The following is a 12,794-nucleotide window of genomic DNA, read 5'->3' as shown; positions in this document are numbered from 1 at the left end:
AATGGGGGTGTTGTACACTTCTAAAATGTGGTTGAAGTGCCCCACAACAAAGACATTAGCATTATAAGTACAGGGGCTGTGACGCCATATTTTTGGAGACTGCTTGGGACTGTAGCCAGTGCTGCTGGCTCTATAGACTGCGAGGAGGAACCTCAATTGGACTTGATTGCATAGAGTGCTGACCTGCTGCCTGCTGGGTGGAGAGAAGGACTGCCACTGTTTCTACAGAGACCCTTGAGCTGGCCTGCCTGTACCCTGCTGTTGGTGCCTCCGGTGTCCTCCAGGGACTGGGTGACTCCCTTCCTGTTTCAGCCTTAGTTTTATTTATGGCATGTGATTCTAGAAGCAGCAGGTGTTTCCTGCCTTCTAGATGCGTCTGGGTTGGCCCTACCAGCCATTCCTTACATCAGGACGAAATCAGGCACTGTTTAGAATCGAGTGTAGCACTTGAAAGCACTCGGATTCCGTTTTCTCCTTGCAATCAGTGCCCCAGTGAGCTGTGCGCTCCTTGGTGGCCCTGGGGCACAAGCAGGCATCTGCCGGGTGATCCCGGCGATTCTTGCAGCCACACGTGGTGCACGCTGATTCACAGCCCTGTGCTCCCTTTCTTAGTGCTGGACTGCTGCGCTGGAGCAGCTTGGCTAGACAGGAGATATAGCGTGGCTGCAGGAAGGAGCCTCGTGGAACCTGAGCAGTGGACCTGCACGGGAAGAAGCCTGGAGTTGAGTGCCTCAACACCAGGCAGCAGAGTCATGTGAATCTGACCCATCCTGGTTATGTTATGTTATGTTAAAATTATTTGTACAGCGCACGGACACCAAGCAGTTTCATGGCGCTAGGAGCGGAAGGACTATGGAAAGAAGATTAGTGGAGCCTTATTCATAGGCTTGCAAAAACAGAAACATTTTAGGAAGGGTTCTGAAAAGGGTGTAGCTGGTTACTAGTCTTAACTCATTCGGAAGGGAGTTCCAGAGGCGAGGGCCAAGGAGGAAAACCTAAGGCCACCATGTTTTTTCCGTTTGAAGCCGGGGATGGTGAGCAGGTTGTGATGGGAGGAGCGAATATCACAGGAAAGGACATACCGATGGATCCTGGAAGAAATGAAGACAGGGCCTTGACCTACAAGTGCCTTAAAGATGGTACAGCCAAGTTTAAAAACACAACGTTTTGTTACCGGTAGCCAGTGGAGGTTCTTCAGCAGGGGGGTAACGTGTTGGTGCTTAGGTTGGCGAAAAATGAGCCTAGCTGCCTGATTTTGTACAAGTTGTATGCGGTGAAGCTGATAGGCTGGAATGCCAACATAGAGAGCATTTACATTATCAATGCGAGAGGTGACCAGGGACATGATAACAAGTGTGAGGGCGTCCGTGGTCAAAAACCTGCAGATTTTCCGAATTCTGCGGAGATGGAAGAAACACGAGGAGACTACATCATTGATTTGTGGTTTCATGGACAGGTCATTACAAATGATAACACCAAGACTTTTTACAGAGTCTGCGGGCGAGGTGGAATGCCCAGGGATGGCGTCCAGAAACTAGAGTTCCAGGGGTTAGTGGGCCCTCCAGTCAGGACAAGCTCTGTCTTGTTGGGATTGAGTTTCAATTGACTGGAGTACATTCATTCACTAATAAAGATCATGGTAGATTGGGAATTCATATTGGATGCATTGGTGGATTCAAGATTGAATACCAACTGAGGGCCGTCGGCATAATTAAAGATTGAGACCAGGCTATTGCGTAGGGAAACAATCAGGGGTTGCATATATAAATTAAATAGAAGGGGCGATAAAGCAGAGCCCTGAGGGACCCCACAGGTCAGTTTTGTTTTCCCTGGTGAGAAGGTGGGCAAGCGGACCGCCTGGAAGCGATGATGTAAAAAGGATCTGATCCATTTAAGGGCCAGACCCTGGATGCCAGCATTATTGACACTGTCGACCAGAAGTTCATGATCGACCGTGTCAAATGCCGCCGATAGATCCAGGAGCACCAGTGCCTGGGCGATGTTTTTATCGGCTCCACTCCTAAGCTTGTGCATTACAGCCAATATGACAGATTCTGTGAAGTGCGCTGGCCTGAAACCTGCCTGCCGGGGGTCAAGAAACTGGGAATGCTCAATAAATGAGCCGAGGCAGATTGTAACATGGGCCTCTAATATGTTGCTGAGGTAGGGGTGCAAAGAAATGGGCCGAAAGTTACTCAGTACCGAGGGGTCTGCATTGGGTTTTTTCAAAATAGGGACAACTGCAGCGCATTTGTTATGTTATGTTATGTTAATTTTATTTGTATAGCGCATGGCTACCCCAGCAACGGGGCGTCCCAGCGCTTATGGACATGTCACGGATGTAACAGCGAGGCAGGTGGGAGTGAGTTAGATAGAAGAGAACAACCAGGTTTTGATCTGTTTCCGGAATAGCATGTGGTTAGTGGTTTAAAGGTTTAATTAAAGGTTTAATACATTTAAAGGTATCCGGAACAATGCCTGTTTTCAGGGAGTTATTAAGAAGTAAAAGCGGGGGATCAGGACAGGCGAGAAAGGCTTCCTTCAGAATGTGTGTGGGGGGGGCAACAATCATTAGGCGAGCCAGATCCCACTTTGTTTAGAAGAGTCAAGAACTCAACTTTAGAGATCAGGGGAATATGATCCAGCGTGAGTGGGTTCTTACAGGATGCGAGAGGGATGGTGGGGGAAGTGGGGGTAGGAATATTATTTTTAATGGAAATAATTTTATTGATAAACAAAGAGTTCAGTGAGTCACATAGTGTTTGCGAAGGGACCGATTTAACAGTCACCCGGTCAGGTTGTGTGAGTTCATTGACAATTGAGAAGATATCTTTGGGCTTTGTGGATGAGTTGGTGATTTTTTGCGAGAAGTAGGCCGACTTAGTCTGAAGAATAGAGTTTTTGTAGTGTCTTAACAGGGCTACGTATGCCGTTTTCTCATCAGGGGAATAAGCTCGCAGCTAACGGCGCTCTGCCTGCCTGAGGGCCAGCTTTTCCTTTTTTAGATCCTCAGAGAACCAGCGTTGGGCATTGTGGGTGCGTTTGATTTTTATTTTTTTCAGAGGGGCAACCTTATCACTGGCTAATTCTAGCCAGCTTTCGAGGCTAGAGGCCTGGCAAGAGATGGAGACCTGTTCATTGGGAGCAGAAGCTCTTAGCAGCGCGTAAAATTCCTCCATGTTAGCCCGTTTCCAGTTTCTAGCCGAGAGGTTACCGGCTGGAGATGGTAAGATGGAGGGGGTGTAAGCCATGGTGAAAGAGATAAGAGAATGATCAGACCAAGAACAAGAGGAAATTAGGGGGAGAGTAATATCAATATTGGAGGTCCAGACTTGGTCCAGAATGTGCCCCTTAACATGGGTAGCTTTGTGGGCGTGTTGGGTGAAATTCATGCCAAGGAGAAGGTCCAAGAACTCCACCGAGAAGGTGCTTTCACCTCCTCGGTGGTTTGCAAGAGAGCCCCATGGAGGCAGGCTGCTGCAACGGCGAGAGGTATTGTCCGGGTCAGCGGCTGCCTTTTGCTGACCTCCCGACGCATGGAACGCTGCACGGTCTCCCTGCATGATTGCTTTCTAGGTTCTTGATGTTCTCACCCCTGTGTACCTGCTGGGGGGGGGGAACACTAGTTTGATGGTGGCCATTGTGATATGAGCCAGTGCCGGGCCCCTACTGTGGGACTGGGCCCCCACTATGAGATCTTCCTAAAACTATTGTAGTCACGGTTGTAGACAGGCAGCTGCCCTGAAGCCTACATGTCAGGGAGCAGAGACTACTAGACTCTGGTTGGGAGACGCCCAGAGGTCTCTGTGCCCTAAATAAAGGGCTCTGGCTACCATAACAGGTGCAATAGAAGCCAAGGGAGCTGTGACCAGGCTTGCTTATGGTAACTTAAGGTGTGATGGATATGCTGAGTGTAATTCTGCTGTGTTCTGCATTACCCAACTGCTTGATGCCTATGCCCTGATGATGTGATACATGCTGTTTCTCCTCACATTCCCAGGACTGGCATAGCATGTTCAGCAGCCATGAGTTATGTAGGACCTAACCTGCATTCTAGGCCCTGATGTGTTTTAATCAGGATAACAAGCATTATTCCAGGATTTGCCTTGTATGTGCAGTGATGGTAGTTTTATAACTTGTGCAACCTATAAGTGTTTACTTAAGTGCACTAACATGTGACATTATGATAAATGCCTGGTTGGCAATGTGATTTTATGATCTATGGGACATCATGAGAAGTGCCTTGTCGCACAGTGATTTATGTGATTATGGTCTAATGTGTTTCATGTGCAATACAAAGAATATGTTTTATATAACCTTGTGTGAAGTCACTTTTTGTGGTGTGCCTAGTGTGTCACTGGTGTGTGTGTGTTGCCAAATGCTTTACACATTGGCTCTAGAATAAGCCTGACTGCTCTGCCAACTACCAAGGGGTTGAGCAGGGGTTATCTTGTAACTCCCTTCCCCTGACTAGAGTGGGGGGTTCCACCTGGCTTAGGTGCATATCTTAGCCAACCACAAACCCCATTTGTAACACAAGCAAATTGAAGTAACCCAATTAAATGAGGGGGTTCAAAAGTGTGGCGTTTTCTTAGTGAGACTCTCTTGCAAGAATGCAAGTTGAGATGGATAAATCCAGTTTTAAAAGGGGTTTCCAAATTGTCTTACTGCCCGTATTTTTCTTATTTGCAAACGTTTTACTGGAACCTGTATATTATTTATCACCATCTAACAGCATAAAAATATGTCTCTATAAAATTATTAGTGGTCATTTAGCGGGATAGTGCCGCTAAGTGTATTATCCAATAAAAATAAAGTAACCCAGGCCTGAAGAAGTGATGTTAGCTTACTTTGGGAAATGTACTTCCATAAACATACAGTAGACATATACATTGGTCAATTCATAAACTAAAAATAAAGCAATGCAAAGATCGGATGGCATGTAGATTTAAGATAGTGCAACTTCAATCCAAATGATTTACAGTGCGCCAAGGTCGTATAATGTTTTGATATTTTTCTACTTCAGCAAAACGAAATCCCAAATCTCCAGAGTGCTGTCTGCACTCCGATTTCATATTCAAGTCAGATGTCAATGGAAAGTACACATAAAGCATGTTTTTCAACCCTCGCAGGTATAATGTTTCATAAACAAAGGTTGGGTAATATTATTGCATAGTGATTAATAATAATCATAACAATATTAATAATTAAAATATTGATAACGATTGTAGGCATATACATATGCAAATTCATATCTACAGCCATATAGCAGAAACGATAAAAAAAGAACATAATAACAATAATTATCATTGTTACTATTAATGTTATTATTATTATTATCCTGATTTTTCCTATTGTTATTACTATTATTCCTGTACTACTACTACTAATATTAATAATAATAGCGTAATTATTATCATTCACTTCCTAGAGGGCTGAAGATTCACATTTTCAACTGCCAAATCGACACACATTTATGCCGTGATTAATGACATCACATGGAGCTGGTAACACGCGCGAGAGAACACCCAATATACCTAATGGCCTGTTTAAAATATATATATCGCTTTTTTACTTCAAATCATGGCCACGCTAGACGGCTGTAAGAGGGCGCGAGATTAAGTGCATTTCTATTGCATATCAATGCGTCTTTAAATCCATATGAGAAACGTTGGCATCTCGCAATTTAAATCCCGGCATGATTGATTGTTTTGTTTTCTAGCTCTGATTCTTCTAATTTTCATTTGCCGGCTTTAGCACAGACTAGGTTTCAGCTTCCGCTGCAGACGAAACTGCTAGGAATTACCATCCTGAACCACTGCATTTAGAAAATGAAAGCTACAATTTGTGGTAGGAGGCAGCACTACAAAACATAAAACTACAACCGTTTTTATTATGTCACAAAATAAAACAAATGGAAAAAAAATTGAAAGCAAAGAAAATTATTGCAATATGAATCACGTAGCTCATAAAATATTTCGTCATCAATAAACCAAAGGACCTCTACAGCCAGTAGGAGTGTTCTCTCTTGGCTCAAAACCTCCATAAGTACACGAGGGACAATAAGAAGCAGCTAGAGGTGCCCACAGAGATTTGTCTTTTTCATTTAATGAAGCAGAGTATCTGCGGGAGGCCACTTACGGAATGCAGTGTAGAGCTCTTGGAGAGTCAGGACGCCATCGCTGTTGTAGTCGTCGAACCTGAGCAGGTCTTCCGGGGTGCAGTCCAAGAAATCCTCTTCAAGTGATTCCTGCTTTTCCAACTGAGAGGTAGGGACACAAAGCAAAATAATAATGAATGATGATATAATGATGATATTGAAGTGATCAGTACAAGACATCTTACATATAATATGTTTTTGCTCCTAGCTGATTTGGACCCTATTAGAAGGTATTTGAAGTATAAAAAGAGTTAACGTGCACTAGTACTCTGTTATGTACTCTTACATGCCTTTGTGAATTATCTCCAGAACATCCACAGTAGGTGGATGTGGGTGAGGAGACGTTCCGTCTCCTCACCCACGCACACAAAGCCCTCTACAACCTAGGACCCGAATGCCTCAACACGCGCCTGTCCTTTTACACCCCCACCCGCCAACTACGATCGTCCAATCAAGCCCTCGCCGCTATTCCACGCATCCAAAGATCCACCATGGGGGGACGATCCTTCTCCTACTTAGCGGCCAAGACCTGGAATTCTCTCCCCTCCGACCTCTGCCTTACACAGAACCACCTCTCCTTCAGAAAACAACTAAAAACTTGGATATTTGACAAGTAAAGCACCCCCCTCCCTCAAGCGCCTTGAGACCCTCTGGGTGAGTAGTGCGCTATACACATTTTCGAACTTGAACTTGAACTTGAATGGGACTCTTCAGGCAATATTCATATACAATTAGTACAAACAACAAGCACTGTGCCCTTTTTGCACTTTTAATACTAGGGAGGTGTAAGCTCTGGGACGATTCACAAAGGAACATAAAAGAGGACTCCTGTAGTACTACTTCTCCAACTCATAAATGATTCTGTGAATCAGCTCTTGTTTTTTACAGGGACATGTATTTTACACATGCCCTCTATCTCAGCATCACCAAATGTATGTAGCAAAGGGTATCTCAGACCTGTGGCAAAAACATAAGTGGTTTGAACACACGGCTGTGTTGTGGGAACTATCAGGCACATGCATCAAAGGATTTTGCAATCGCAAACGGTGCGAATCGCAAAAATCGGCCGTTTGCGATCGCAAAATCTGCTTTTGGAATGCATGAAGGTTGAAGGCCCTCACAATTTGAGAATTCGCAAATATTTGTGAATTCTCAAATTGCGATTGCATTTAAAGAATCGCATTTTGCGATTCCTTAAATGAAATGCATGAAACTTTAAAAAATTGCTATTTCGCAATTAGGGGAAGCAAATTACCATGAGGTTGAACCTCATGGTAATTTGCGAAAACTTTGAAAAATGCACTTTTGTGCATTTTTCAAAGTTTCATGTTGTGCACACAAATGCCCTTAGGGCATGTGTGTGCACAACATATGTGCATAGGTTGATTTCAGGGGTGCAACAGGGTGTCCTTTGGACACCCCTGCACCCTTGAAATCGCATTCTGCATTAGCGATTCGCTAATTGCTAATCGCAAATTGAGAATGTTGTCCCATTCATTCCTATGGGCCTTTAGGCCCATAGGAATGGATGGGGAGGTATTCCTTAATTGCGAGTCGCAATTTGCGAGTCGCAATTAAGGAATAGTAAGAAATCGCAATTTTTTCAGCGATTGCTTGATGCATTGCATTTTGCGATTCCTTAATTGCGATTCCTTCGTTTTTGCAATTAAGGAATCGCAAAAAGCAATATTGATGCATGTGCCTGTAAATGCGCCTGATCAATCAATTAAATGCCATAATTTGTCCTTGTATGTACCACGTAATTTGAATACTTGTGTTTTAAACATCGTGAATAGGCTTCATATCCCATATGTTCTGCTTGAAATGATTATGCCCTGCGCTATAGCTGCAGCTCTGCTATCATGGGACGGAGTCGCTGAGATGCGTGCCTCAATTATTAACTGGCATATTCTAAGCTCCTCATTACCAGTCCGGACCTCAGCAATAGTATGGACACTGCAGCGACGGCTCGTGGAGGGAGTTACAGTGGGGCAGGAGGGTGGGGAGGAGGAGGGGCAGGGTGGAGGTTGCTAAAAACCGGCATATGGATAATTGCAGGTAAGTAAACAATTTAATTAATAAAACGAATTTCGTAGCTCGCACTGCATTGCATTTTGCGATGCAAGGCGCACTACGAAATTCGTTTTATTAATTAAATTGTTTACTTACCTGCAATTATCCATATGCCGGTTTTTAGCAACCTCCACCCTACCCCTCCCCCTCCCCACCCTCCTGCCCCACCGTAACTCCCTCCACGAGCCGTCGCTGGGACACTGACAAAACATAACTAAGATACTGCGCGCAATGCCAAATCTCTTGCCTTAATCCAAGATGGCAAGCTAACTATGATCGTATGTGTGATTGTGTGGTTTAAAGACCATTGTTCTAATTAAACATTTCTTTAACTTACTGACTGATATTAATATCAATGCTGAAAGTGCTAATTGCCACCTAATCCTAGTCAAGTCTATGGATCCGTTCATCCAAATGAATGACATCATACAAGTAATCCTGGTGTTCACACTTCTCCGTTAGAGGCTTTCCTCTGTGAAGCAGCCAGACAGAGCTCCAACAGTTAGGAAAACAACCATAAACTCCAGTATAGACTAGGCTCAGATGGTTTCCATTCAAAGCACAAAGCATCTTTATGATCAGCATTAATGATTAGGCTTTGAAATAACGACAAACCAATTTATCTGTAGGATAAGTTTAAAATGTGAAATGGTGGCAAAAAACATCACACTGTTGAGACCACTTCAGGCCAGGAGGTGCTGCCCGCATTGTCAAAGCAACAGGAGATCTGGGCTAAGCTGACTCCTACATGACACAGATGTGTGTGTCGCCCTCAAGAGTGGACGATGTGTCTACCCTAGAAATACTGGGCTGTCAGGTACCTTTGCAGTCTTGGGGTACACCCATGAGATGGTGGAATTAAGAGTGGAAGGAGGGTGTTTGCAATCAGAATTTGTAGCACACCACTGTGAGAAACCTAAGAGGTCCAATGGACCTCAGGAAGAAGTGGACAATTTCCTGCCAGTTCAACTGCTGTAAAGCACAGGAAGGAAGCATCCACTTGTCAATATGTGGATTGTGGCATGGCTCTTTGACACTGGGAGCTGTCATTGCCTCTTTTGTTTGTTAGCCTTTTTGTAAGAGGGTGTCCAGAGCTGGGGAAAGAAGTCTGACTTTGGAAAAGAATATGCCACTTAACCTTGTCTGCTTATTGAGATGTGCCTGTGGGCAAACTAGAGTACATTGTCTCACAGATGAGGTCTGCATGTGAAGACAAGGATTTCCCATGTTTCGACCCTGTTAGAGCAGGAATGGTTGGGATCCTTGCACGTGGGTCTTCATCAGGACGGGGGTAGTCCGAACTTATTTTACAGATATGTTGGTGTTAAAAGCATTACGTCCGATTAAATCTGGATACGTATCCGGTTGAAAAAGAATCGGCGTCTCTCTCTGGAAACCTCGAGGAGAAATTTCTCAATCGGACGTAATCCTTTTAACACCGGGGACAGCAAGAACCTCCACGCAATTCGATACGTAGAGTGGTTCTTCCCCGTCCAGTGCTCGGATCCTCTGCCCCATCCCCTTGGGATACTGGACTTTATTTATCAAGATTGAATATCCGTCACCGACTTTCTTCCTGATTACTAGTCCTCAACACTGATTTATTCAGGTTGTATGCCCCACTACCCCCGTCCTGATGAAGACCCACGTGCAAGGATCCCAACCATTCCTGCTCTAACAGGGTCGAAACGTCGACACGCTTCCTTGTCTTCAAACACAGCCTCCTCCTACCCACAATGCTTGTATAGTATGGACATTGGGGCATGTGTATTTGGAACCACTGTGTTGATTTATGATCGCCTCACTGTATATCTGACATTGAACTCATACTAATGTTTGATAGATACGTGTTTTTATTGTCACGAATTCCCCCCTACCCTACCCTCACAACTTCACTTCCCCCTTACCCCCAGGGGCACTAATACAACGACAATTTGTATATTTGCTTATCGTTGCCTTTTTTTCCTATAATGTGAATTAAACATTATAGATGTATTCTTTGTTCACTGGATTTAATTAAGTTGTTTCTAAATAATACGTTCTTCTCCCTCACTGGGACCCCTTTACTCATAACGCTAGATACCCAGGTCCCAGCGACTTTATTGGGTTAACCCTCTTCTTTGATACTATCATTTTTATATTTAACAAAAATTCAATCTAATAGTGAAGTTGGATTTTTAAGAATTATATGGCAAATGTAACTTTTAAAATTTTACATTACCCTGCTTGAAGCTGCTGGAGGCTAATTTGCATTAGATTTCCAGCCACTTCCCAGCCTGTATGTGGCTCAAATGAGTGGAAACTGCTCCCAGAGCAAGGACAAAAAAATCATGAGAGTGGGGATGGAGTTTTCTTACCCTGGCAGGAAGACCACTTGAGGTAGGCCGATAACTTCATTTACTTCATAGGGCCCTGCCCATTCACAAGTGGATGTTTTGTGGTTCCCAAACTATTGTCCCACCAACCAAGCTGGCACCAAATCTAGTGAAAGGCAAGGTACTCCCAGAATCGGTTTAGAGTGACCACAGAGGAGGAGAGTGCTCATTGCCCTGGCCACGCCTCTTAGTGGACATACAAGCTCTGCATAAGGGGAGAAGTGTTTTCTCACATTGGAATTTGGAAAGAGGGTGCACTGTAGGATCGTTTGCAGCAGTAAACAGTAACTGCTGCAAAATTGGCAGGGAGGCACTAGGAAACTTTTACCCTATAGTTTGGAGAAGAAACAGGAGTCAGCACCACCCACTGGCAGGTGCCTGTAATAAAGGTGGCACTCCTAGGCACTCACCCAAAAACCTTTTAAGGACACGCGGAACATCAGAAGAAGACTGGACCTTCTTCCTGTGCCCTGACAGGAGCCTTGAAGGACTGGAGATGCTACCCCTTGTACCCACAACAAAGATATTGACTCCAAGGGTAAATTGACTGACCTCCTCTGTGGCTACAGGAACACAACAAGTAGCTGCATGAGGTCTTTTTCCTAAAGTGACTAGCTGACTGGTAAAAACGGGGACTGGACTGGACTTTACGGTTGCCTGACGACATGATAGTTTCTAAGGGCCTGATTACAATGCTAGTGGGACTTTTGTCTGACAGGCACCATAGCAGAAGCAGAAGCGCCCGACTAGAATTCGGTGGGCCAAATGCCCTAAATACGGTGCGACCGCCTTCATGGCGGTTGCAATGTGCATATTTCTTATTGCGGCGTTTGCTGAGGGCTGCAGCACACGCCCCAATAGAAAATAAACACATTATATACATCCCTGCACTATGTGGCAGGCACCACGGTGCAGAGATGTTTAGGGGGGCACCATAGGTGCCCCTCAGGCTCCATAGCGTAGGGCTAGGGGGGAAGGGGCCCTGCTATGGGCCCCCAAAGCCCCCTTCTGCCTTCCTTTTCAAGACGGGTGAGCCGCCATGAAAGGGCAGGTGGAAAGGGACATTGCAATCCCTACGGAGGTGCCTGAGCTGGCACTGCCCTCATTGTATGGATTACTGACCCTCCGATGCACCGATGGTCTCCTTGAGCCCATTGAAAGTGCAACGGATGCCCCCTCCACCGGATGCCTCCGCCCACTGCTTCATAATGCGGTGGTGAACCGCAGGGGCAGATGTCAGTGGGTCCGACACCAAGGAGCCTTCGGTTTGTGACACACTGACATTGTAATCAGGCTCTAAGTTCCTTCTCCTGGTGTTCTGAGTGCCTTAGAAGTGTACTCATTTTGTTGTTTGGGCATCAGAAGAAAATGTGAAACCTTTTGAAAAGTTTGCCTTCATGGCTTAAGCAAGCCATGCCATATACAGTATCCAACTTGTGGTTCCATGGCATTGGGTTGTATTTCAGAGCCGCCCTGCACAGCATTCCCTACATCTCTGAAAGAAAATTCTGGGACATTTTCTGCAAGAAATCTTCAGTGCTTCGGATGGAGAAGTGTGGCTCACGGTGTAGAGCAGGCAGACCCGGAAGCTGAGGTCAGATCCGGGACCAGGGTTCAATTCCCGACGCGGCAGGGTCTTGAGCTCAAATGTCCACGGACTCGATAATTCTCGCTTCGGTGCCTGCTCTAATCATGGGATCTCACTCTGCAACTCTGGGCATTAAGCTTGCTTAATCTCCACAACGGCCCCCCTGCGGCGGGATGCCTGGCTTTCACCTTGGGGACACCCTGTAGGGGCTATCTCACAGGGAAAAGCCAGGACGGGTTCCCAAGGCAAGCGCCGGGAAACCTCCGGGTAGATGTGCGCTCAATAAATGCAATAATAATAATAATAATAATGATCTAATGTTCTTCAGTACATGGCCTTTTGCACCAGGGTGGCGACTAATATTTTAGTTGCGGCCTGCTCAGAGAGGATTGACAAGGTCCTTTTCTGCATTTGGTTTTAGAAGAAATTCTAGAACTTTTCTTCAAAAAAGTCACAAAGTCCCTTTCTAAAGTGGCACTTAGAAACTTTTTGATTTCCAGAATGCTCATTGGGACCAATCCATTTGGTATTTTCGATCAGGGCTCCATCATGGTCAGCCTCTATTCTCGCTTAGGTCTTAGTCTACAACTTCTTTAGG

General features: G+C 45.1%; 1 protein-coding gene across 1 annotated transcript in view; it reads right to left on the bottom strand.

The window, feature by feature from the left end:
* Window positions 1-12,794, bottom strand: part of FSTL4 (follistatin like 4) — a 2,088,981-nt gene that overhangs the window by 917,358 nt on the left and 1,158,829 nt on the right. Inside the window, exon 6 of the mRNA XM_086931534.1 lies at window positions 6,142-6,262. Within this exon, the coding sequence (XP_086787660.1) occupies window positions 6,142-6,262 (121 nt within the window). The remainder of the gene's footprint in view (window positions 1-6,141; window positions 6,263-12,794) is intronic.

The sequence above is a fragment of the Lissotriton vulgaris genome, chromosome 7, assembly GCF_964263255.1.
Source record: "Lissotriton vulgaris chromosome 7, aLisVul1.2, whole genome shotgun sequence".
NCBI classification, from domain to species: Eukaryota; Metazoa; Chordata; class Amphibia; order Caudata; family Salamandridae; genus Lissotriton; species Lissotriton vulgaris.
Note: the sequence above shows the minus strand (reverse complement) of the source record. Positions and strands in the feature narration are given on the sequence as shown.